The 25,156-nt window shown below is 38.1% G+C and overlaps 1 protein-coding gene across 2 annotated transcripts in view; it reads right to left on the bottom strand.

Annotated features, from left to right (window-relative positions):
• AKT3 (AKT serine/threonine kinase 3) overlaps window positions 1–25,156 on the bottom strand; it is a 304,808-nt gene that overhangs the window by 129,979 nt on the left and 149,673 nt on the right. For both annotated transcript variants that reach the window (XM_059412531.1, XM_059412532.1), the window contains exons 4-5: window positions 16,877–16,988; window positions 3,450–3,594 (exon numbers count right to left, since the gene is read on the bottom strand). In XM_059412531.1, coding sequence (XP_059268514.1) covers window positions 3,450–3,594; window positions 16,877–16,988 — 257 coding nt within the window. The remainder of the gene's footprint in view (window positions 1–3,449; window positions 3,595–16,876; window positions 16,989–25,156) is intronic.

A 25,156-nucleotide genomic window follows, 5' to 3' on the forward strand; every position in this document is an offset into this window, starting at 1 on the left:
CCATAAATCTCGTTATGAGGCCTCTGCCCCTTTTCCACCACTTGGTGTGTTTCCTTAAGAGATGTTTCACCGGTGCTGCGGATACTGGGTGACCCGCTCCCACTAACAGTGGTCGCCAGCGCTGTGTTGGAGGCGAGAGAAAACGGCTCCGACAGTTCTCAGCGGAGTTAACACAAGCAGTAGCCCTTCCCTCTTCCCATCGCTCATTTTTCAAAAAGTGAACAAAAAAGTAAATGTACGCTGTAAACTATGAGAAAGGCATTCTTATTTCAGAATATCTGTTTACAGTGTCTGAGATGAAAAATAATCTGGACTTCAGTCATTCTTTTTATGAAACGTGATACACATAGAGGATGTAGTACTAGGGAACCAGGGAGATGATAGCACTCTTTTACCCTTTTTAAGGAAGCTGTTAGGGCCATCACAAAAGAGTGGTACCGAGGTTCGAACTTTTTCTACATTCTTTGTCATTTAAAACGGTTTTTATACAATCTCATTTAAAATGAAATGAAACAGGGCTGCCTGGGAGGCCCAGTTGGTTGAGTGTCCGACTCTGGATTCCAGGTCAGGTCACGCTCTCAGGGTCCTGAGATCGAGCCCCGAGTCAGGCTCCAGGCTCAGCAGGGAGTCTGCCTGGGATTCTCCCTCTCCCTCTTTCTCCTGCTTACGTGCTCCTGCTGCCCTCTCTCTCAATAAATAAATTAATTAAATAATGAAATCTTTAAAAAATTTTTTTAAAAATGAAATGAAATAATAACAAACAATAGAAATCAGATATAGGTCAAATAAGACAACGAATTGCCCTATTTTCAAAATACCATTCATATCAATTTTTAATTTCTGAGACCCAGTTTCAGTGAGATTTCTTAGAGAATCTGCTTTAAAAACCCTACTTTCTATCATTACTCTGTAATATTAAAATTCTACTGATTTTCCCAAGAGTACATCAATATATAATGAAATTAACTGAAACAGAGTAAGCACAACAGCTTGACATAAATATTTTGAGAAACCAAGTACAATTGTTAAGAGAGAATGTCTGTATAATTTTGTTCTCTAATATAACTTGGTCATGCAATGAGTCTAATAATTATACTGATTATAAAGGCTCATGAGATATCAATCAATAATAAGAAATAAGGTGCACATTGAAGTTAGACAGTATAAAATTAAAAGTCCTTACATGTTTGAACAAGATTTTAACTTTTCTGAACGTCAGATGAATCACCTACAAAATGGGATAATCAGGCTCACCTGATTTTTGAGAGGATTAAATGAGATAATATATCCAACAGTGCTGTCAAAAGCACAGCAGCAAATAAACTTAAAATAAACATTTACAAGTGATAATTAGTGAAGGTGATGAATTCGAAGATACTCCACACTGGTAACTGTGAAGGAGGAAATTGCACTGTGCTTTTCAACATGATTTACACCCAGCCTTAACAGAGAAAAAGATAAAATAAAATCCACCATGCTTTTGCATTTTTACATCTTTGAAAATGTCTCTTTTCATTCAAAATTTTTGGTAAAAAATTCCCATATTCATTTCTAAATTCTCTCATCGATCAGCAAGAGTATTTCTAGTTAGGGTATTACAAACTCCCCACTTCCAACCTGTAACCGCCTCAACAGCAATGTAACAGTTATTAAGCAGTTTTAGGAATTTCAGCTAATGGAGTTATAGTGCTACAGATTGTTACTGGATGGGGTAGTATGAAATTCAAAGGACAAGATTAATTGGTACCTGATTTTAAATTTATGAGCAGAGCTACAATCTACAAGTGCACATAGACATCCAAAAGAAGCTTTCTTATCTCTGAGTAGGTGAGTAAATCTAGACTGTTTCTTTATTTTTACTTCTTTGCAATGACTAAAGAACAAGGGGGCATTAAGCTGACTTAAAAGAGGGATTCATTTCAACTAACAGAGGTAAGTCTTCAATGAAGACACAAAGAGTTCTCGGACATTTGACTAAGATCAAGACAGACTATTATAAGTAGAACAGAAATTTCAGATGAGAGAGAAATTAACTTCATCAAGTTCATACGTTTAGATGTGGAAAAAGGATTTGAACTCAAGCAGTCTAACTCCGAAGAGTTCTTATTCATTGTGCTAAGACCAAATCACATGAGTAATTACATTAGAAATTAGCGTTTTCCTACATGGAGATTAAATTTACAATTCACTATAACAAATATATTCTAACATGATAAATGGCATGTTCATTTAATTTGAACACTTAGATCTTTAATCTTAAAATATCATTTTCATACAAGGAAGTTGTTTTTTTATTTTTTTTTAAAGATTTTATTTATTTATTTATAGACAGAGATCACAAATAAGCAGAAAGGCAGGCAGAGAGGTGGGGGAGAAGCAGGCTCCTCGCTGAGCAGAGAGCCCGATATGGGGCTTGATCCCAGGACCCTGAGATCATGACTTGAGCCGAATGTACAGGCTTTAACCCACTGAGCCACGGCAGGTGCCCCTAATCTTAAAATATCATTTTCATACAAGGAAGTTGGTTTTTATTTTTTTTCAAAGACTTTACTTATTATTTGATAGGAAGACGGTGAGAGGAGGAACACAAGCAGGGAGCCTGATGCAGGGATCCATCCCAGGACCCCAGGATCATGATTTAAGCCAAAGGCAGACCCTTAATGACTGAGCCACCAGGCACCCCTAATTTTCTTTTTTTTTTTTTTAAGATTTATTTATTTATTTTAGAGAGAGAATGAGTGGGGGGAGTGGCAAAGGGAGAGAGACTCTAAAACAGACTCCCCACTGAGCACAGAGCTCAATGTGGGGCTTGACCCCAGGACCCTGAGATCATGACCTGAGCCAAAATCAGATGCTTAAGCGACTGAGCCACACAGGCACCCAGCTTTTTAATTTTCTATAACAACGAAAAGCACAATTAATAACTCCATCAATCTATAAACTGGCATTTATTAATCTGGAAGACTCAGGGAAGGAAAACTCCTTTCCCACACTGGCTCAGGAGCAGCCGTTGAAATAAAAAGCTATTAGTGAGGCTGGGTGTCAGGCAGGAAGCACACCAGAACCATGTCTCCTTCTGCTTTGAGCATACAAAATACCAAATGGAAAATGACCAGATCATTAGGGAAAACGTTATTTCCAAGTTCTAAAATGGTATGAAAAACAGTAAGAGAAAAATGCAAATTATAAATCAGCACAATGGCGCTTTACTCAACAAGTTCACCCAAAGCCCTATCAGCATGCCAACCCATGAAAATGAGGTGACATCTAAATTACTTGGTCTTAAACAATGACAGGTATTTCAGATTTACCAGGATAAACACCACCCACACCTACATATTTGCATAACATAAGATCATCCGCCAACGCTTCTTGCAAATGGCAATTTTAGTGTATTTCTTCCAGATACATATACTGTGCTGAGGAGGGAATACATTACTATTCTCTACCTTTCTTTTATGATGGGTTGTGGAAGCATCCATCTCTTCCTCCCCTATATTATCAATTTGTGAAGTTGGACTACAATTCATTCTCTCCTCTTCTTGTCTCTGAAGTCTGTCTGCTACAGCCTGAATGGCTTCTGTCCACTCTTCCCTATAAAAACAAGTACAGTTTGCCATTAATAAAGAATGGTAAATGATTCAAATATTTCCCTTTCGTAAAATATGACATCAACACAAATAAAATCTATTCCAGGATCACACACACCCATACATGGTAAACATATCCTCCCCTCCCACACTTACTCAAAGGTGAAATTATTCCCAAAAGCACTTAACATTATAGACCTTACAATTGTAGGAGCATTTATTTAAGTATAGAAGAAAAAAGAAGGAAAGGATTATAAGAAACCCTATAAAGGTTAAAACCCTTTAAAAGTACAGTTAAATTTTATTGCCTATCCACATCTTACCTATAAAGTAAATAGACTTCCTAGAGCTTGCTGCCCTTAAAAGACTTTTTTTGTTTAGCCATTGTTACGTTTATCATTGGTATAGTCAAGATCTACTGTGGTCCCACGGCAGTTCCAAGAAAAGGTTTTCAAAGTCAAAGCCTTTTACTATTTTTTTTTTTTAATTTCTTTTCAGTGTTCCAGAACCAAATCACAGATAAGTTTAAAAAAAAAAAAAAAAAGTCATAGTTTATAGGTAAAACAGTAAATCTCAGGAGCACTGGGTGAAATTTGTATTATCAGATCAAGAATCCTTCATTTCCATATAAATTTTTAAATTAGTGTGTGCTTCTTAAAGTCTGTTAGAATTTTGAGTGGAATTGTCAATTTGGGATAGATTACTATCTGAAATTAAATTTTCTACTCCATGAACATGGTATAGTCTCCATTTATTTAAGCCTTTAATTTCCCAATGCAATCTTTTATGACTTTCTGTGAAAACATCTTGGACATTTTAAATTTATTCACAAGTATTTTATTTTTAAGAATATTTGTTTTTTTATTGAAGCATAGTTGACATACAGTATTACACTAATTTCAGGTGCACAACATAGTTACTCAACACTTAAATGCGCTATGAAATATTCACCACATAAATGTAATTACCCTGTTATGATACAAATTTATTACAATATTATTGATTATATCTGCTATGCTGTATTTTACACCCCTGTGACTTAAATAAAATGTCTATTCAAGACCTCTGCCATTTAAAAAATCATATTATTGGGGGGGGGTGGCATTAAGTTATAGGAGTTCTTTGTATATTTTGGGTATTAAGCCTTTATCAGATATGTCATTTGCAAATATCTTCTCTCATTCAGTATGCCTTTTTGTTTTGTTGATTGTTTCCTCTGTAAAAGCATTTTAGTTTGATGCAGTTTCAGTTGTTTTTGCTTTTGTTTGCCCTTGACTCAAAGAGAGATCCAAAAAGTACTGCTGAAACCACTGTCCTAATTTTTTGAGGGGTTTTATCATTTCAGGTCTTATATTTAGATATTTATTTCAGTTCAAGTTTATTTTTGTGTATGATGTTTAAAAAAAAAGGGGGGGGGGCCAGTTTCATTCTTTTGCATTAGTTGCGCAGTTTTCCCAACACAGTTGACTGAAGAAACTCTCTTTCCCTATTGTATATTCTAGCATACTCTATTGTAGAAGAAATGACAAAATAAGCATTGGTTTACTTCTGGGCTACCTGTCCTGTTCCACTGATCTGTTTGTCTGTTTTTGTGCCAGCACCAGACTGTTTTGATGACTACAGCTTTCCACTGAATCTTGAAATCTGGAATTGTGATACCTGCTTTGTTTTTCTTTCTCAAGGTTGCTTTTGCTATTCAGGGTCTTCTGTGGTTCCACACAAATTTCAGTTTTATGAAAAAATTACTGATATTTTGATAGGGTTTGCAATGAATCTGGAGATTGCTTCGGGTAGTCTGGACATTTTAACATTAATTCTTCTAACCCAAGAGCATGTTATATCTTTCCAATTATTTGTATCACCTACGATTTCTTTCCGCAGTCTCTTAGAGTTTTCAGAGTGCAGGTTTTCAACTCCTAGTTAAATTTATTCTTTTTGAATCAATTGCAAATCTTAATTTCTCTTTCTGATAGTTCCCTATAAGTGCCTAGAAAAGCAAGACATTTCTGTATGTTACTTTTGTATCCTGCAAATTTACTGAATTCATTTATTAGTGCTACTAATTTTCTTGGTTAAGTTCTAGGGTTTTCTATATATAGTATCACTCACCTACAAAATGTGACAGCTTTACTTCTTCCTTGCCAATTTGGATGCCTTTTATTTTTCTTTTCTGACTGCTGGGGTTAACACTTCCAGTACTGAGTTGATTAAAAAGGGTAAGAGTGAACATCCTAGTCTTGCTCCTGATTGTAGAGGAAAAGCTTGCAAATTTTCGTCATTAAGTATGAAGCTAGCTATGCGTTTATGGACTTTACTGTGTGGCGGTACAATTCCTCTATACCCATTCTGTTGAGAATGAATGGACATTGTACTTCATTAAATGCTTTTTCTGAATCTACGGAGATGACCATATGATTTCTTTCCTCATTTTGTTAATGTGCTATATCACACTCACGGACTGATCTGTGGGCATAAAACCATCCTTGCACCCATGGAATAAATCCTATTTGATAGTGGGAATGATCCTTTTAATGTACTTTGAATCTGGTTTGTTAACATTTTGTTCCAATTTTGCATCTGTGTTCATCAGAGATATTGGCCTATAATTTTCTTTCTATAGTGTATTTGTCTGGTTTTGGAATTACACTCATGCTGGTCTCACAGAATGAATTTAGAAACAATCCTTACTCTTTAATTTTCTAGGAACAGTTCGAGAAGAATAGGTATTAAATCTTCTATTATTAAATCTATTTTAGGTTTAAATTAATCTCATTAAATATTTCATTTAATTTGAGTTAATCAATTAAATCTTAAATTGAATACCTATTAAGTAATAGGTATTAAATATTTCATAAATTAACCTATGAAGCCATCTGGTCCTGGACTTTTTTACTTATTGGGAGTTATTTGATTACTGACTCAAATCTATGACTACTAACTGGTCTGTTTACATTTTCTATTTCTCCCTCTTTCATCTTGGAAGACTCTAGGTTTCTACTAATTTATCCATCTCTTCTAGGTTGCCCAATTTATTGGCATATAATTTTTCATAAGAATCACTTTAAACCCTTTGCATTTCTGTGGTGTCAGCTATAACTTTTGTTTCATTTCTAATTTAGAGTCCTGTCTTTTTTTGTTAAGAGTCTGGCTAAATAAAGATCTATCAATTTTGTTGTACTTTTCAACAAACTAGTTCTTAGTTTCACTGATCTTTTCTACTATTTTTTTAAGTCTCCATTTTATTTATTTCCGCTCTGGTGTGATTATTTCTTTCCCTCTACTAACACTGGGCTTGCTCCTCCTTTTTCTTGTTCCTTAGGACTAAGGTTAGATTGTTGGAGATTTTTGTTTTTTTCTTTTTTGGCAGGCCTGTATCATTGGAAATTTGCTTCTTACAACTGCCTTTGCTGGGTAGCAAAGATTTTGAACTGTTGTATTTCCATTTTCATTTCTCTCCATCAATCTTTTAACTTTCTCTGTGTATATATCTGTTAGGTCTGTCTGGTCTAATGTGTCATTCAAGCCACTGTTTTCTTCTTTATTAATTTTTTTCTGCATAATTTCTCCACTGATGTAAATGGGGTGCTAAAATCCCCTATTATGTTAATTTCTACTTCTATGTTTGTTAATTTGCTTTATATATTTAGGTGCTCCTATGTTGGTGCATGGAAATTTATAACCATTATATTCTTGACTTGATCCCTTCATCATTATGCAATGCCCATCTATGTCTCCTGTTACAGTCTTTCTTTGAAAGTTTATTTTGCCTGATAGGAGTACTGTTTCCCCAGCTTCGTCGTCGTCTTTTTTTTTTTTTTTCTTCACTTCCATTCATACAGTATAGTTTTGTTAGCCCTTCGCTTTCACTCTGTCTGTGTCTTAAGGTCTGAAGTGAGTCTCTGGTAGACAGCATCTAGCTGGGTCTTGTTTTTTTTCCCCTCATTCAGTCACCCTTTATCTTTTGAGTGGAACTGAAAGTCCATTTACATTAAAAGTAATTACTGATAGGGATGCACTTATTGCCATTTGTTGGCATGTAACAACTGGCATGTAACCATTTTCTGGTTGTTTATAGTTCTTCTTGGTTCCTTTCTTCTTCTCCTACTCTCCTCCTTTGTGATTTTATGATTTTCTTGAGTGCTAAGTTTGGGTTCTTTTCTCTTTAGAGGTTTTGTATCTATTAAAGGTTTTCAGTATATGGTTCATATAAGGTTCACATAAAACACTCTACGTATATAAGTCTATTAAAGCTAATGTTCAATTAACTTTAACACATTCTAAAAGCACCATATTTTTACTACTGCTCTCCACATTTTATGTATTTGACTTCACAGTTTACATTTTAATTTGTATATACATTAATTAATTATTCTAGATATAACTGATTTTACTACTTTCATCTCTTGATCTTCATACTAGTTTTATAAATGATTGACTGACTACCTTTACCATATGTTTGCTTTTACCACTGAAATTTTTCACTAGTAATTTTCTTCTTTCTCATTATGGCCTGTCTTTTTGTCTTAAAAAAGTCCCTTTAACATTTCTTATAAGGCCAGTTGAGTTGTGATGAGCTTAACTTTCATTTGTCTGGGAAACTCTTCTCTCTTTCCTTCTACGGTGAATGACAACCTTGCTGAATAGAGTATTCTTGGTTCTAGTTTTCTTCCTTTCGTCACTTAGATTGTATCACGCCACTCGCTTCTGGCTTGCAAAGTTTCTGCTGAAAGATCAGCCTTACCACATTTCCCTTTTATATAACTTGCTACCTCTAAGATTGTTTTTCATCTTTAATTTTTGATATTTTAATTATTGTGTGTCTTGATGCGGATCTCTTTGGGTTTATCTTATTTAGGACTCTTTATGCTTCCTGGACCTGGCTGGCTGTTTCCTTCTCCAGGTTAGGAAGTTTTCAATTCTTAGTTCTTCAAAGAAGTTTTCTTCCCCCTTTTCTCTCTCTTCTCCTTTGAGAACCCTATAATGCAAATATTACTAAGTTTGATGTTGTCCCTTACATATCTTCATATTTCTAGATTCTTTGACTCTCTGCTGTTCAGCTTGAGTGTCTTCCAGTACTTTTAGGTTTTGTCATTCGGATTGCTGATCTGTTCTTCTGCATACTTTAGTCTTCTGTTATTCCCTCTAAGTGATGCCTGCTGGGTGTGGAGGGGCAGGAGCAGCTTTGGAGGGACACCCACCAGGGCAGGTCCATACGACAGGTGTCTGCAGTGCTAGCAAGGCAGAAGGAGAGTGTCAGAACTGGTGCTTCCCGCACAGGGCCAACTACGCCGAAGGAGATCAAGAAAAATAGCACCTGCCAGTTCTTCCATTACCGGAGAAAGTTCCTACAGATTCCTGACCCTCCAGCACAACCTTGCAATCTTTACATATAGCGCAGAAGCTTTCAAACTACTGCCTCTATACTGGGTCTCAGAGTGAGTGATACTGTGCACGCACTCTTTGAGAGTGCTGTCACATATAGCTTTCCTGGAGTTAAGACCCACTAATTTTCAAAGCCAGAGGCTATGGAGGCATGCCTTCCCAGTGCAAATCCAGGGCTGAGGTGCCCAACAGAGGTCCTCACACAGGACTTCTGCAACTGATAGCCCTCCTGTTTGTGGGTTAGCATATCTGAGGTTTGGTTCCCAAGTTTGTCTCTGTACCTCCTACTCTTCTTGATGTGGTTTTTAAAATATATCTTTAGTCATGGAAGAGCTGTTCAGTAGTCTTCTCAAAGTGAGTTACTCCATATATAGTTATGGCAATGGTGTGACTGTGAGAGGAGGTGATCTCAAAATCTTCCTACTCTGCCAATCTCCCTTGAACAACATCAATTGACTGTTTTCTTAGAATGTTTCTTTCTTTGGCAGCATTCTTCACTTTCTTAGAGACCCCTTCCTGAGTTATCTATTCCTAACCATTTATGCTGCTGTGGAGGCTTTAAAAAATTTTTTTAATTTTCTAATGTTTTGGTAGTACTTACAAATAAAGTTGGTTTTGTATGTTTACCTTGTACCCTGAAGCCTTATTAAGTTGGCAAATGTCTAAAAATAAGAGCAGTTTTACATCTTTCTTTCCAATCTATTTGCCTTCGACTTCTTTTTCTTGCCTTAAATGACCTATATCAGACGATTAGTAGAATGTTAAATAACACTGGTGAGAGAAGACATTGCTACTCTGTTCCAGATCGTAGGGAGAAAGCACTGAACGTTTTACCTTTGATGATCACATAAGCCATAGGTTTTTTTTATAGACAGAAGTTGAGTAAGTTCCCCTCTATCCCTTGTCAGCTGAGTGTTTTAGTGATGAAAGGGTACTGAATTCTGGCAAATGCTTTTCCTGCATCTGTTGCAATGACCATGTGGTTTTTCTACTTTATCCTCTGAATATAGTGAATTTAGTTTAATGATTTCAGATAATACAACTGAACTCTTTGGATACACTCCATTTGGTCATGATTTATTATTTTTTCCATATTTTTGGAATTTGTTAAAATTTTGTTAAGAAACTTTGTACTGATGTTTGCAAGTATATTAGATTATAGTTCTGTCTTCTTATGATAGCTTTTCCTGGTTTTTGAAACAGGAGTGCCCTTTTAAATAAGTTGGAAAGTGTTCCCTTCTCCATTATTTTCTGAACTAGATTGTGTAGGACTGGTAATATTTCTTTAAATATTTGACAGAACTCATCAGTGAAGCCATCTGGGGACTTGGGAGTTTTCTTTGAGAAAAGGTTTTTAAATTATTAACTCAATTCTATTCATTGATATTGGCTGTTCAAGTTTTCTAATGTTTTCTTGGGTTGGCATATTTGTAATCTGTGTCTTCCCTCTTTTCTTCCTTTTCTTTAACAATCTTCCAAGATGCTTTCCATTCTTTTTGGTTTTTTTTTTTCGAAGAATTAGTTTTGGTTTATTGATCATTTTGTTTTCTATTTCACTGATTTTTGAGCTCTAATGTCTCCTCTGGATGTTTACTTGGGTTTACTCTACTTTCCTAGTTTCTTAAAAAGAAAGCTTAGGTCACGGACTTAACTTTCTTCTTTTTGTGTATAGGCATTTATTGTTATAAAATTTCCCTCTAAGCACTCACTAATTTTTATATGCTTTATTTTCATTATCACTCATTTAAAAATGACTTTCTAATGGCTCCTGTGAATTTTGTTTTTGACCCAATGATTATTTTTAAAGATTTTATTTATTTATTTGACAGAGATCACAAGTAAGCAGAGAGGCAGGCAGATAGAGAGGAGGAAGCAGGACCCCGCTGAGCAGAGAGCCTGATGCAGGGCCTGATCCCAGAACCCCGGGACCATGACCTGAGCCAAAGGCAGAGGCTTTAACCCACGGAGCCACCCAGGCACCCCGACCCAATGATTTTTAAGAGGTATGCTGTTTAATTTCCAAATACTTAGGAGCTTTTCAGGTTCTTATTCTTACTGATTTCGAAGCAATTCTATTGAAGCAAAAACCATATTTTATATAATTTCAGATATGCTAAATATATTAAGAATTGTTTATGATCCAGAATATGAGCTGTCCTGGTGAATATACCATGTGCATTTGAAAACAATGTGTATACTCTCACTTTTGGGTTTAGTATTCTGTAAATATCAACTACATCAAGGTGGATGAAAGTGTTATTCTATGACTTTGCTTAATGTTTTCCTCTAGCTGCTCTAACACTTGCTGGAAAGAATTTAAAAATCTACAAATATGGTTGTGGGATATTTTCTCTGTCAACTTTTCTCTGTCCAATTCTGTTATTGCATGTATACATATTTATGATTGTTACAGCATCGATATTAATTGACCCTTTTGTCATTATAAAGTGTCCTGGAATTCTCTAGAATATTATTTTATTTTGAAATCTGATATAGCAAATCTCTCCCCATGGTTATTGTTGGCATAATATATTTTTACTAATCCATTTATTTTCAACTTAGCTATGTCTTTATAATGCTTAAAGTGCATTTCTTATAAATAGCACATAAGTTGGCCTCGTATTTTTAATTCTGAAACTCTCTGCCTTTAAACAGCAGTGTTTAACCCATTAATACTTAATTGAACTATATATATGGTTACACATAAGTCTACCATTTCACTTTTTCCTACTTTCTTGCTCTCCTTTTTTTCCTCCCTGTTTTTGTTTCATTATTTTAAAAATTTTCAGAATTCCATTTCATTTTTCCTGTTGGCTTCCCTGCCTTGTTTTTGGCATACTTTTATATATAACATTAACTTCATACAGTCAACCTACATAATGTACTCCAGATTAATAAATTTTTTATGATTCTATTTCTCCTCATATCAGCAATCTGGTCATCATGTGCTTGCCTTCCTTTTAGCAATGAAATCATAACATTCATCCTCAATTTAACAAAATCTAATATTATATGTCCATACTTTTTTTTTTATAATTTTTTATTTTTTATAAACATATATTTTTATCCCCAGGGGTACAGGTCTGTGAATCGCCAGGTTTACACACTTCACAGCACTCACCAAAGCACATACCCTCTCCAATGTCCATACTTTTAAGTCTTCTAGGAAGCAGTGAGGTCATAAGACATTAGCTTTCATTTTCCCTCAACCTCAGTTTATATATTATTATTTTAATTTTTCATTATTAATATAATTAAAGCACAAAATGTTATTATTATTCATAAGATCAATACTCCTTTGGTTTTATCAACTTATTTACCATTTTGTTTTTCATTCCTTCCTACATCTCTTCTCCCATCTGGGATTATTTTTAGTCTGTCTGAATAATGCTGTTAGTATTTCCTTTCCTGCAAGTCTGCTGGTGAGAAATTCTATCATTTCTTAACTGAAGTTATTGAAATACTTGACTGAAATATTTTCATCTTAGTTTCACCCTTGGAAAGTGGTTTTGCTCATCAACACTTATTTTCTTTCCGCACTTTAAGAACATCATTCCATTATCTCCAATTATCATTCCATCCCATAAATTCCATGTCAGTTATTTCTATTGATAACACCTTTTGGTCTAATTGATGCTCTTTTGAAGGCAACTTATCTCTATTGTCTTTGAGGATTTTCCCATGGTCTCTGTTTTCAAAAGTCTAAGTGGGGTTTCTTTGTATTTTTCCGGCATGAGATTTTCAGGACTTCCCAAATACGTGGTTTGCTATCTTTAGCCATTTTAGAAAATTTTCAGCCATTATCACTTCAAATATTTTCTGACCCATTCTTTCTCTCCTCCATTTTGAAACTCCAATTATGTATATGTAAGATCTTCTCGCTGCATTCATCTTACATTGGCTTCTTATTTACTTTTATTTTCCATCCTTACGTCCATGTTTCATTCTGCATATTCTGTTATAACCTATGTTTGAGCTCCTAATTTTCCCCATTGTTAGGACTAATTTACTGTTAAAACTATCCACCAGTACTCATGATTTAAATTTTTTTTTTCAATTTTAGAATTCCCTTTATTCTTTTTTATAATTTCTAGCTCTCTGATGAATTTCCTGTCTTAAATGTTATTTCCTTGAATATACTCACACAGAGTTCTTTTCATCTCTGTTCGATAACTCCATTATCTGGAGAGCCTATTCAGTTGTCTGTTTTGTCTCTGTGATTTCAGAATCTTTGAACCTTGGTGTACTTGTTTATTTTTAAATCCTATCAAACGATGTACATTAAAATGTAAAGAGAGTTTGAGATTGTTTATGTTTACTTTTAACAGTTCCAAGGAGACTTAGCAAAAGTAGATCACATTAACCAAACTTAAGACCTCAAATAATTGAAAGCTACACTTCAATCCTTAAGTAAATCCAGTTTATCCTTTCTTCTAGTGCCAACCTAAAATGTACTGACATACCATGATCCCTCTTTGGTAGGCCCTGGATTCCAGGACATGATTCCCACATCTGACAGTTATTCCAAATGTCAGCGTCTCAGATACTTCTAGAATCGGCAGGCAAACTCTAGTAAAAGGGTGGGCTCATCTCTCTGGGTTTCACCCTTCCATAAAGTTTTGTTCCCATCACTCTTCACAGGTAAATTGTCCCGTGTATGCCTTTTTTTCTTTTTAAATTTTGTCCATCTTTTCAGAGAGTTCTCAGGTTGACTATTGACCTAAATTACCTCACTCACCAAAATTAAAATATATCTGGATGCTCTGCAGAGAAGTATTGGGCCCAAATATCTCACTAATCAAAGAAAGCAAGCAATCTTCTAGTTCCCATATAATGTTTAGAAAATGTACTCAATTTGGAAAACAGAATGGAGCCCCCCCATGAAGCAAATAAATTTATCTATTTAAAGTATACATACTACTTAAATGAAAATGAATCAATTTTCATAAGCTGATCATTCATTTAAAAATATGCATTTAATTAAAATGCCTAATATATGTATGCTAGTAAATCTCAGTAAGCCATAGTGTAGTACGAACTTATAGCCAGAAGGGAAACCCTGATACTGTAAACATGTACAATGAAGTGTTCTAGGTAAAATGATAACACGTTTGCACTGAGAAGAAAAACAATGTTAAGTCTGGAGTGGGGACCAAAGGAGCGAAATGATTTGTAAATGGGGATGTACACGGTGAGCTGGTACAGGAAGAAACAAGCAAGGGAAGGCATGTCTGGTGTAAGGGCAAAAAGGCCTGGAAGCCCCACAAGCGATGTGAGAGTCACTGCAGAACTGGGACTTGGGAAACGACAAACAGCTCCCTGCAGCTGTGATAGAAGTGGGTACAGGCGTGCACGTGAACGTGTGTGGGCGAGTGTAGTGGGGCCATCCTTGTAACAATGAGAGTGATTAGCTCTAAGAAAGAAAAATACTCTCGGTTGTAAAGTGGATGTCCCAGTGTAACAAAATAAACTGTACATGAAACATATTTCATATATGACGGTGAGTAATTTGAAGTGTGTTCAGTAAAACCAGAGCAAAAATGAACGAGTATGCTATCACAAAAATTATGTATTAGTTTAAAACAAAAAAATAATAGGCCATCCTACCTGAAAGGAAGAGACAAAATTACTAATATCTGCAGATACTATGCCTGCAAAAGCTAAGAACATTTGGGGGGGAAAAAAAGTAGCAAACTGAAGTTTTGCTTTACTCTAATGTTTGCTTTTACCTGAAAATTTTTCCTTTCTTAATTTTTTTACTTCTAGTTAAGGCCTTTTCCTTCCCTTAGAAGTTAAAAGCTTTATTAGCCTTCTCTAACAAAAACCATGTGGTCTTAGTGCTAGAATGACAGAGAAATCAAAGAGAAAAAAAAAAGAAAAAAACCTAAAAATACAAATATTTATGTATATGTGCCATCCGTAATCAATGAAGACAGAATGGATTATTCAATGAAAAGAAATGAAGAACCAGGGGCGCCGGGGTGGCTCAGTGGGTTAAAGCCTCTACCTTCTGCTCAGGTCATGATCCCAGGGTCCTGGGATCGAGTCCCGCATCAGGCTCTCTGCTCAGCAGGGAGCCTGCTTCCTCCCTCTCTCTCTGCCTGCCTCTCTGCCTACTTGTGATCTCTGTCAAATAAATAAATAAAATCTTTAAAAAAAAAAATGAAGAACTGAGCTGGTACAATAGTCTCATGCCTTAGAAAATGCAGATTCTAAATGTCTATCATGCAATAAAACAAATAGAAGGTTTTTTTTTAGATTAAGATTAGAGATACATATTTCATTTACAACAAGAACGGATTTTAGACTGGCAGACAGAACATAGAAAATACACAGCTTTTCTAGTTCTCACTACATTTTTTCTAAGTCTTCATTAACATTAAAGTCATATAAAACCTCCAAGCACCAGATTCTAGATGAATGTAGAAAAACACACCCCATGGTAAATATAAAGATGCTGTTTTTTCATTTTTTACTAAAACTGCTTTCTTCTAGTCATAAATGCAAATAAAAACTGATTGTTCAGAAAAGTAGCGTGATATATAAATGCAGGAACTATTCTGAAGTCTTAAGACATGGCGTAAATCCAGCTTTGCAAACGTAAATGGCAAAATTAATCATGCTTCAATGAGATGTTGTAAATCCACTAAGAATAATATTTCCATTCATTCAGCCAGTCAACAAATGCTACGCTGGATCCTGGACTAGGCTGTAAAGATAGAATATTGAGCAGGGAAAATACGATCCCTGCTAGTCAAGAACCTCACGGTCTAGCGAGAAAGGCAAACAAAGATTACAGGGCTGACAGCCTGGATATAAAAGGTACAGGGACAGGCTCGGTCTCTAGCGAGTCAGAGAAGGTTTTGTAGGAAATGTGGTGTTTGAAGCTCAGATCTGACAGATGAATGGGAACTGGCCCAATCATGGTTACGGGTGGAAGTCTAAACACACTGAAGACTTAGCAGATAGAAATGCCCCGGGAAGAAAGGAGTGGACAGGGAGAAAGACGTACGGAATTGTATGTACGCTCAAGACCGAAATATGTCTGCACAGAGTAAGACCGGGAGTGTACAAAAGAAAATTGGATCTATCCTTAACTCCGGTTATAAAATTATGTTTACTGATCAAAAGCATTATTAAAATAATACTTTACTATTTACTAGGCCTTATGGGAGGTTATTTCTGGCTTTTTTTCAAAAATCTTAGATAAGCCTCCTAAGACCTGATTTACTCATTTGGAACATAAACTAGTAATATTTGACTTCATGAAGTTGCTGATTTGGATCAACCATGATAACATCCGTGCAAGAAAATGGTTTTGTGGTTGGGCTTGTTGGACTTAACTCAGTTAGCACCAGATAAAAGGGTATGAAAACAGAACTAGGGGGTTGGGGGGCAGAGGTTGCAGGAATGCACCAATCCGGAGCATGACAATATAGGCTCAGGGAAGTGGCCACTCCCCTCTTTAGCAGTGAGGCCGGTGGAGGCCAGTGAATCCTGGTCCTGGTTTTTCAGGGAGCTTAGTTCCAGTCTCAGGCTCCTTCCCTGCCTAACACTCGGGCAGCCCCTGCATAACAGCAGCGCTGCTTGAAACCTGTGCCAGGACCAGCCTCGAGATTCCAAATATGAACACAATCAATTTGACCATTTTTTAAGGTAGTTTAGTTATAAAAACGTCCCAGTTTATATTTCAGTTTTTAAACGTCTTGGCTTTTGTTGAGAAGAATATCTTACAGCAGTTCCTGAGGCTGGTGCAAGCCCCTGTTGTCATACCAGAAACAATCAAGGGACTACAGGATTTGACAAATGTGTTCGCACAGATTCACAAATGGGGACGTCAGATACACATACATCTTTACACCGACTGTTGCTTTTTCATGAAATAGGAAAAACAGGGTTCTTACCTTTCCTCTGGAGTATCTACATGAAATGTTCTCTCTATAACAGTGGTCCACTGAAGACATCTGATAATAAATGTGTTTGGCTTTGGTCGTTCTGTTTTCATTAACTGGCATTCTAGAAATAACATAAAATGTCTCTTTGAATATACTTACATTCAAACCACGAAGTAAATAGTCGAGAACGACAGAGTTCTGTTCAAGGCAAAACCACTGCCCTCTCACAGCTTGTCACGGGCCTCCCCTCGGGGTGTTCACAACTTGGCCTCGGTCTTCCTTTCCAATCCAACACCCATTCCGGCCACATGCTCTATCAACCAACCAAACTGGATGACTGAAGTTTCCCCAGACACATCTTGCTCTGTCCTGTATCTACGCCTTCACTCCAGCTGCTCTTAGTACCTGGACTGGCATCCGCTGAGTTCACCCCTACCCCCAAGTAATCACCTACACTCAAAAGAATACCTACCCTTTAAGGCCCAGATCCAAACCTACATTCCCCTCTCCATATTCTCATTATTGTATCCCTCATTTTTCATTATCTTGTATTATTATTTTTCACTTAAGAAGGAATCCTGATCCCTTGCCAAACTGTACACCCTTTGACAATATATACCACCTAAATTCTCAGTCATCATAGCCTGTGGAGCCAGTGAGTCAAAAGAGATAAATTATGTCAGAGAATATCTCAGAAGACTTCAAAGAAAAGTAGCATCCCATAGTGGCTAAGAGTGTGGACTCTAACACCAGCATTCCTGGATTCAATTACTTTTCCTACCATGTAACCTTGGACAAGTTAAATTAATCTCTCCGGTCTTCAAGAATTAAAGGGGAAACAAGTACCTACATCATAAAACTGGTGTGGGAATTAGGAATAAATCAGTAAAATACTCAGCGTAACGTATGACACATAATAAGCTTTCAGTAGATGTTAGCTATTATCATCAGGTGTACACCTGCATGGATTTTTAAGGATATATAGTATTAGATGACAACACAGAGTAGGGTAGAGCTGTTTACTGACACTGCTTTTTGGAAGAAACAATTTCCCTCCAGCTGACAAAGTCAACCGTGTTTTTACTCAGAGTGCGTGTTCTGTCCTACCTCTATTAGCAACCATCAACTACCATCTCGAAGTCTCTATAAGATCCTATTGTTGGCCACATTGGACTAGTTCATGGACTCCTTTCACCAGAAAAGATCATTCACCCAAGGATCTCTGCTTCGTTTTCTTCTCTTTTCTAACAAGGTTTCATGGCTTCAGCCATCATCTCTTGGTGGGCCAACAGAAAAATTCAAACCTCTTCCCATTTTGGATCTGCATCTTGTGACACCCATGATGAACTCTACAGGGGCGGTATCTACCTGGCTGACTTGCTGGGTCCTACAGCCACTGTCTTTTCTCTGGATTCTGTCCCTCCTCCGGCTTTCCTCACTTCCCTCCCAGCCAGACCGGAAACCTGGGCTGCTCCTGTTTGATACTGGTAGTTATCTGCCTTCCCCTGGCTTTCACCGACGACGCAATTCTGCTTCCGACTCTCACAGCCGAGTGCCTCAACCTGCCCAGGTGCCATAAAGTTCTTCCTACTCAGAAACTTGAAAGGGCTAGATCCGCCGTTACCTAAAGCTAGGAAGTGTATTCTAGAAGATGTCGGAACTCAGGACTCGTGATGAGCAAGGGGGATAGACAGAGTGTTGAATCAGTACACTGTGCTCCTGAAACGGATACTACACTGGATATGAGCTCACTGGACTCTAACTACAAACCTGAACTCATCCCAAAGCGAACCGATCTCTCCCACCCTGGGTCTCCCGCCGTCTGCTACTGCTCCCTCCATCGCACATGGCACCAACCTCACCTCTCAAGAGCTCAGGTCAAAAGCCCTGGACTCACCCTTAGGTCCTCTCCTCTTTTCCCCTATCTCATTCTAGAAATCTCGTTGGCTCCTTTCAAAATCAAGACCCAGTATCACTCCTCACCTCTTCCACTACTGTCAGAACAAATCACCATCATCTCTCACGTGAACACTCTGAAAACTCTGGAACAGCTCTCCCTGCCCCTGACTGGAGTCTGTTCCCAACACATGTGGCAGGAACCTTCACATGATCAGCTGCCAGAAAAAAAAAAAAAAAAAAAGTCCTGCAGTGTTTCCAGTTCACTAAGAATAGAAAACAAAGGCCTCTCAGTGAACAGCAGGGGTCCTACACAATCTGGGCCTCTCACCCACCCTACTTAAGTTTCTGACCTCCTCACCTAGTCAGTATTCTCTCTCAGGGCCCTGTGCCAGGCCCCCCGGCTTCTGTGTGTTTCCTCGAATGTGGACTGCACCCTCTGTGCCAGCGTTCCGTCCTCTCGCACAGCCGGCAGCGAACCCCTCCCCACCTTCGAGTCTCAGATCAGATCTCACCTTCTCACGGACGCCTACCTTGACCATCCTAAACACTGTGACCTGCACCCCTCAGCCAGGACTCCCCCAGCCCTCTGACCTGTTCTACTTTTTATTTCATTCTATGTTATCTTCAAACATATGAAATGACTAACTTAGTGTCTTTTTTGCTTACTATCTCAACAAGAACATAAGCTCCACCGATCTTAGCACCAAGAACTGTGCCCACCTGTGCCTAAACAGTGTCTGTTTTTTAAAAAGATTTTATTTATTTATTTGACAAAGAGAGACAGAGAGAGCACAAGTAGGCAGAGGCGTAGACAGAGAGATAAGGGGAAGCAGGCTCCCCATTGAGCAGGGAGCCCAACGCAGGACCCCGAGATCATGACTTGAGCTGAAGGGGAGACGCTTAACCCACTGAGCCAACCAGGCACCCTCTGCCCACTGGAATTTAACGATCAAGAATTCAAGCCGGTGCCAGGGTCATGGTTGTGCACTTCCACCAGATACATTCAGTGACGCGGGTGCAGGCGGAGCACGGACGACTGGACTGCAGCAAAGCTGTACTTGAACCGAGTCGGTTTGGCAAAGCAAGAAAGAGAAGAGAGGATGCAAGACACATGCGTTGAGAGAATCAAGGGACGAGTTTAAGCTGGGTAAGGAGGAAAGCGAGGACCCGGCGGTCTGTAAGACAACAAAAAGTTGGCAGATTCAACATATCATAAAATCTATTGTTTCACAGTTAGATATTGTACAGCAATGTTACGTACCTTTTGATATACGAATGTTAAAAAACACCAACTACAGAATGCCAATTTATATTCTTGTTTGAAATACGAGTTTTCAAACACCAACACCATAAATAGGTGTAGTTTACACGTATCCCCAGAGCGCAGACCCAGTCCGATTCTCTTCGCAGACCACTGTTCTTCCAATGTATTTCCTTCTCCACAAAACTCCTATTAAGTGTCTGGCCAGGGTTTATTTAATGCAGGTGAACGCGATGTCCTAGCAGAGAAGCCACCGAGAAATTAGAAATTCCATGCCCCACTCTCCCCGCCAGTGCCTGTGACGTGAGAGCACGTAAGGGGACACCGTAAATACCTCAGGACTGAAGTGACTGAGCGGTTTTTAACGTAAGGAATAGAGGACAGACACTCCAAAGATGAGTGGGCCCAACAGAAATACTCACGAATGAACTCAATGAAGCAGAAACAGGAAGAACAAAAAAGGAAAGAAGGCCCTATGCAGTCCACCTACACCTCAGCTGTATGCCTGCTGTGCTGATGATGTCAAGGTGACGAAGACAAGAAACTAAAATCGGAGCTCCAGACCCGAGTCCAGCGTCTCCCACACCGGCAGCGGGCGGTGATCCTAGGCAGAGGGCACCTCCAAGCCCCCAGGTTTTTCAGCTTTAAAAAAGCTATCGGGAATCAAAGTAAGATTTTGAAGGAAGCATATTTTCAAAATTATACCTAAAAGAAGTTTCAGTGATAAAATTTTAAGAATTTCTCCTTGCTATAATCCAACAAGCTATTTAAAAAATTACATATGGGACTCTAAGTGATTATCAATGACTGTAATTTACAAAAATGACAATAGAAGTGATTAATTGCCATTCTCAAGCAGACTACTGAAAGGGAACTGTTTAGAAAATGAATTAAATGTTTGTATTTATGAAAAAGGATGGCTTTGGGAAAATATCAGAATAGTAATACAGTGATCTAAGTAGCTACACACAACTTGGCTATTTTGATGAAATATGCTAAATATCCATGGCCTCAACGACATGTGCCAATTACGGGTCAAGTACTATGGAAGATTCTGGGCTTAGTAAGAAAAATGAGTAAGAAACTCTACGTACTTACAGCACACACCAAACTGTGTTATTACTCATTCTAACACCTGTAATTATAAGGCAACATTTCACACGTGATTCAATCAGGTCCTTCTGAAGCCTAGTTGAACAAAGTGTTACTATGAGCAAGCCGTAAAATTTAGAAATAAGCCTACATTTTATGTTTCGAAATGCTCTATAAATGAACCCTATTTCTAAATAATCCTAAACTGAGACAATAAAAGAGAGAAGCAACTACCAAAAACGGCTCAAGATATTCAAGTGGCACTTGGGTCAGTACCAAGGGAAGAGGACACTCCACCACCAAAGCCCAGGGTTTCCTGCCATACAGCACATGCAGGTTAGAGCTGAAATCTGAACTCAGAACACTTGACCCTTTACGTCACCATGTTTGAACAAGTGGGCCAGGAAACAGAAAAGCTCTGGGTTCTTTTTTGCCAGCCATAATACAAAATCACGGACATATCTACAATGAAGAAAATGAAGAAAAATAGGAAGTTTTCAGAACATGGTTCATGCCTGAACTCTCATTCTTAAAGGGGACTCTTAGTCTTTTTTTTAAATATTGCAATTTTTAAATTTAAACTCAATTAGCCAACATACAGGGCATCATTAGTTTTAGATGTGGAGTTCAGTAATTCACCAGTTACCTAAAACACCCAGTGCTCATCACATCAGGTGCCTTCCTGAATGCCCATCCCCAGGCACCCCATCTCCCTCCTACTCCCCCTCCAGCAACCCTCTGTTTTCTAGAGTTAAGAGTCTCTCCTGGTTTTTCTCCCTCTCTGATTTCTTGCCATTTCAATTTCCCTCCCTTCCCCTATGATCCTCTGCACTGTTTCTTATACTCCAGATACGAATGAAACCATACGATACTTGTCTTTCTCTGACTGACCTGTTTCGCTCAGTATTAATAACCCTCCAGTTCCACCCACTCTAATTCTTAAAGAGAATGGTGGTTAATAAACAGATGAGCCAATACCTCTTTAAAAGAGTATTTTCCTTTTAATTATGTAAAGGTTCCCAATTCAAGCTGGGCCGCATTAAAATTTTAAATCCCAAAGCAGAACCTTCCAATAATGATTCTAAAACACTATTACCCAAATAATTAGCTATGATTTCTGGAACTATTTAACATACAAGAAAAAAACACATATTCTTTTATAAAATGCCAGGTAGCTAACTTTTATTATATCATAGCCCATAATACTTCCTAGCAAAGTATTTGTTACTGATACTTGAGGTAGTCATACTAAGCTCACCTGAACAATTTAAACTACAAGCTAAATTTCAAGTGTTCTGCTTATTTTTACACATTCTGAACCATAGATGACCAAGTTTATTTGAAGCTGTAACTACTCTATAAACCTGGAGGCCAGTTAGAGGAACGGTAATGCGCCAGATCAAAAAATATATGCAGAAAAGAATTTATTTTATATCACCTGTTTAGAATTTATTAAAAATATTAGATTTTATTCCAACCTCTATAACTCCTTAACTGCTCATATTTTTGTTATAAAAATAAGTTCTACTAATATTCAATGTGAAAAACAAAGGCACAATAATAGACTCTATTTATAATTAAATCACATAATGAAATAATGCTGTCAGTTATCATCATAACGAGAGTGCATTTTTGAAACCCCAGATATAATACTATTGTGGATATTCTTTAAAGAGGACAGAAAGCATTTCTTCCTTTGGTTTAAAGTTTTTACTATTTGGGAACAAAAACGCATAGTGTGTAATTAAGACTTAACACATCAGTCCTAAAGACACTCATTCAGTCCAGAGAGAGAGAGGAGTGTGACAGGTGCGCTGGTGCAGAGCAGGTCCCCGGGGAGGGTGTCTGTTCTGTGATCACTATGTGCACAGCACTGCAGACAGCGTCCCCCATTTCATCCAGAGGACAAGTCTATGAGGCCGTCTTGTCTTCCGTTCCATAAATGAATGAACTGAGAGTAACTAAATAACTCGCTCCAAAACACACAGTTTGAGAGCAACTGTATAGGGATCTACCCTCAGGTCTATCTGAATCCAAATTCCATGCTCTTCTGGAGAGAATAAACTGCTAGGAAAGTGTCTTAAAGGCTCAGCAGTCATCTGTCCAAGGGATGGGGCAGTCCCCTCCAGCTTCTCCACCTCCCCATGCCTTCCCAGTGTGTGGTGCTCCTCCCTTCTAGGACACCTCTTCTCCTACAAAGAAACCCAGGACATTTTTTCACCTGAGAGGGCCCCAATGTGTTTGCTCCTGGCTCTCTGAACACAGCCTGGGGATGGACACGTCTGAGGGTTATCCCCTAGCAGGATCCGGACCCGGGCACTTCCTGTTTCTCCAAGTAGGCATGCAGAGGGAAGGTGACCGAGAATGAGGCGCAGAAGGGAAAGAAGTGGGTAGTTAAAAAGGCAGCAGAACCTCTGGGTGCTCTCGCTGCTGGGGCTCACACCCTGCAGCACCAATAAAGCTACTAAGATTTTTTGATTATTGATGATGGAAAAGTAATCGCCAAACTTGCACTGATCTAGCTCCATGTTTCCAGCAGTTTCTGCCTGAAACATCTCCCTGTTACCTAGAGTTCAACATAGTCTTCTCCATCTGAGGAGATAGGAGAAATCTAGGACGTTCTCGCACTGTGTCTCATAACACAACAAACTCTGTAAGCGAGGGGAGTAAGATTGGCCCATTAACACCAGATTGGTCTCTAGATGTTTTTCCCTTTATGATACACATTTCAAATTCTGACATTTAATTACCATAAACTTCATTACTCTGATTCTAACATGGGATACTATTTGTGGACTGAAACCATGACATGTTAAAGTGAACCTCTCCTGACACATTTTTCTTTGATGAACATAATCACCACAGTTACCACCATGAACCGGAAGTAGACTTTCAGAGCCAACATGCTTCCCATCAGCATTTCTCCATCTTGTCTTGTCCCCGGAATCCTGCCTCTAATTAAACAAACAAAGGAAACACCTCCAGGGTCCTCTGGAACAAATGCTTTCTGCCCCTATTCTGCATACTTGAAATTTCAAGTAAAAATATACTATGGTCACGGCGCCTGGGTGGCTCAGTGGGTTAAAGCCTCTGCCTTCGGCTCAGGTCATGATCCCAGGGTCCTAGGATCGAGCCCCACATCGGGCTCTCTGCTCCACGGGGAGCCTGCTTCCTCCTCTCTCTCTCTGCCTGCCTCTCTGCCTACTTGTGATCTCAGTCTGTCAAATAAATGAATAAAATCTTAAAAATATATATATACTATGGTCATTGTGGGGCAATAATTAAGATTCGCAATGACAAGGCATTACTAACAAGAGTTACAAGAGGCATGCAAACATCTAGGGAACTCAAAACATAGGACTAGGCAAGTCGCTTTTTGGTTTTGTTTTCTGCAGTATGAAAGCCACAGACTATTTTTTTTTTTTAATTGTGGTAAACAACAACAACAAACCACAAAATATGAAATTTACCACTTTAACCCTTTTCAAATGTACAGTTCTACGGCATTATACACTTTCACAATGTTCTGCAGTCAAGCTGGTTCTGAACTCACTGCTTTATTTATCCTCACTGTTTAAGTCATCTATGCTCACTGTAGAATGAGTCCTAAGCAGGTGTAGCTAAAATGAAAAGAAAATTAACCATCACCCTACCAGACAGGTATAACCACTGTTAATGTTTTAATGTATACTCTTTCAGATCTTTTCTAAGCATTTAAAAAAAAAAAAATAACTGTGAAACCAGGGGTGCCTGGGTGGCTCAGGTAGTTTACTGTCTGACTCCTGGTTTCTGTTCAGGTCATGATCTCGGGTTGCAAGCCCTGTGTCAAGCTCTGTGCTCAGTGGGGAGTCTGCTTCAAATTCTCTCTCTCTTCCCTTCTGCCGCTTCCACTCCTACTGTCTCTCTCTCTTTCCAAGATAAATAAATAAATCTTAAAAAAAAAAAAAACACGAAACCATAACATATGGGACATATTAGGTAAGTGTTCTCTGCTCATTTGAACCAGTAGACAGTTCCACAAAACACAAAGAAGTGAC

Source organism: Mustela nigripes, chromosome 10, assembly GCF_022355385.1.
Source record: "Mustela nigripes isolate SB6536 chromosome 10, MUSNIG.SB6536, whole genome shotgun sequence".
NCBI lineage: Eukaryota > Metazoa > Chordata > Mammalia > Carnivora > Mustelidae > Mustela > Mustela nigripes.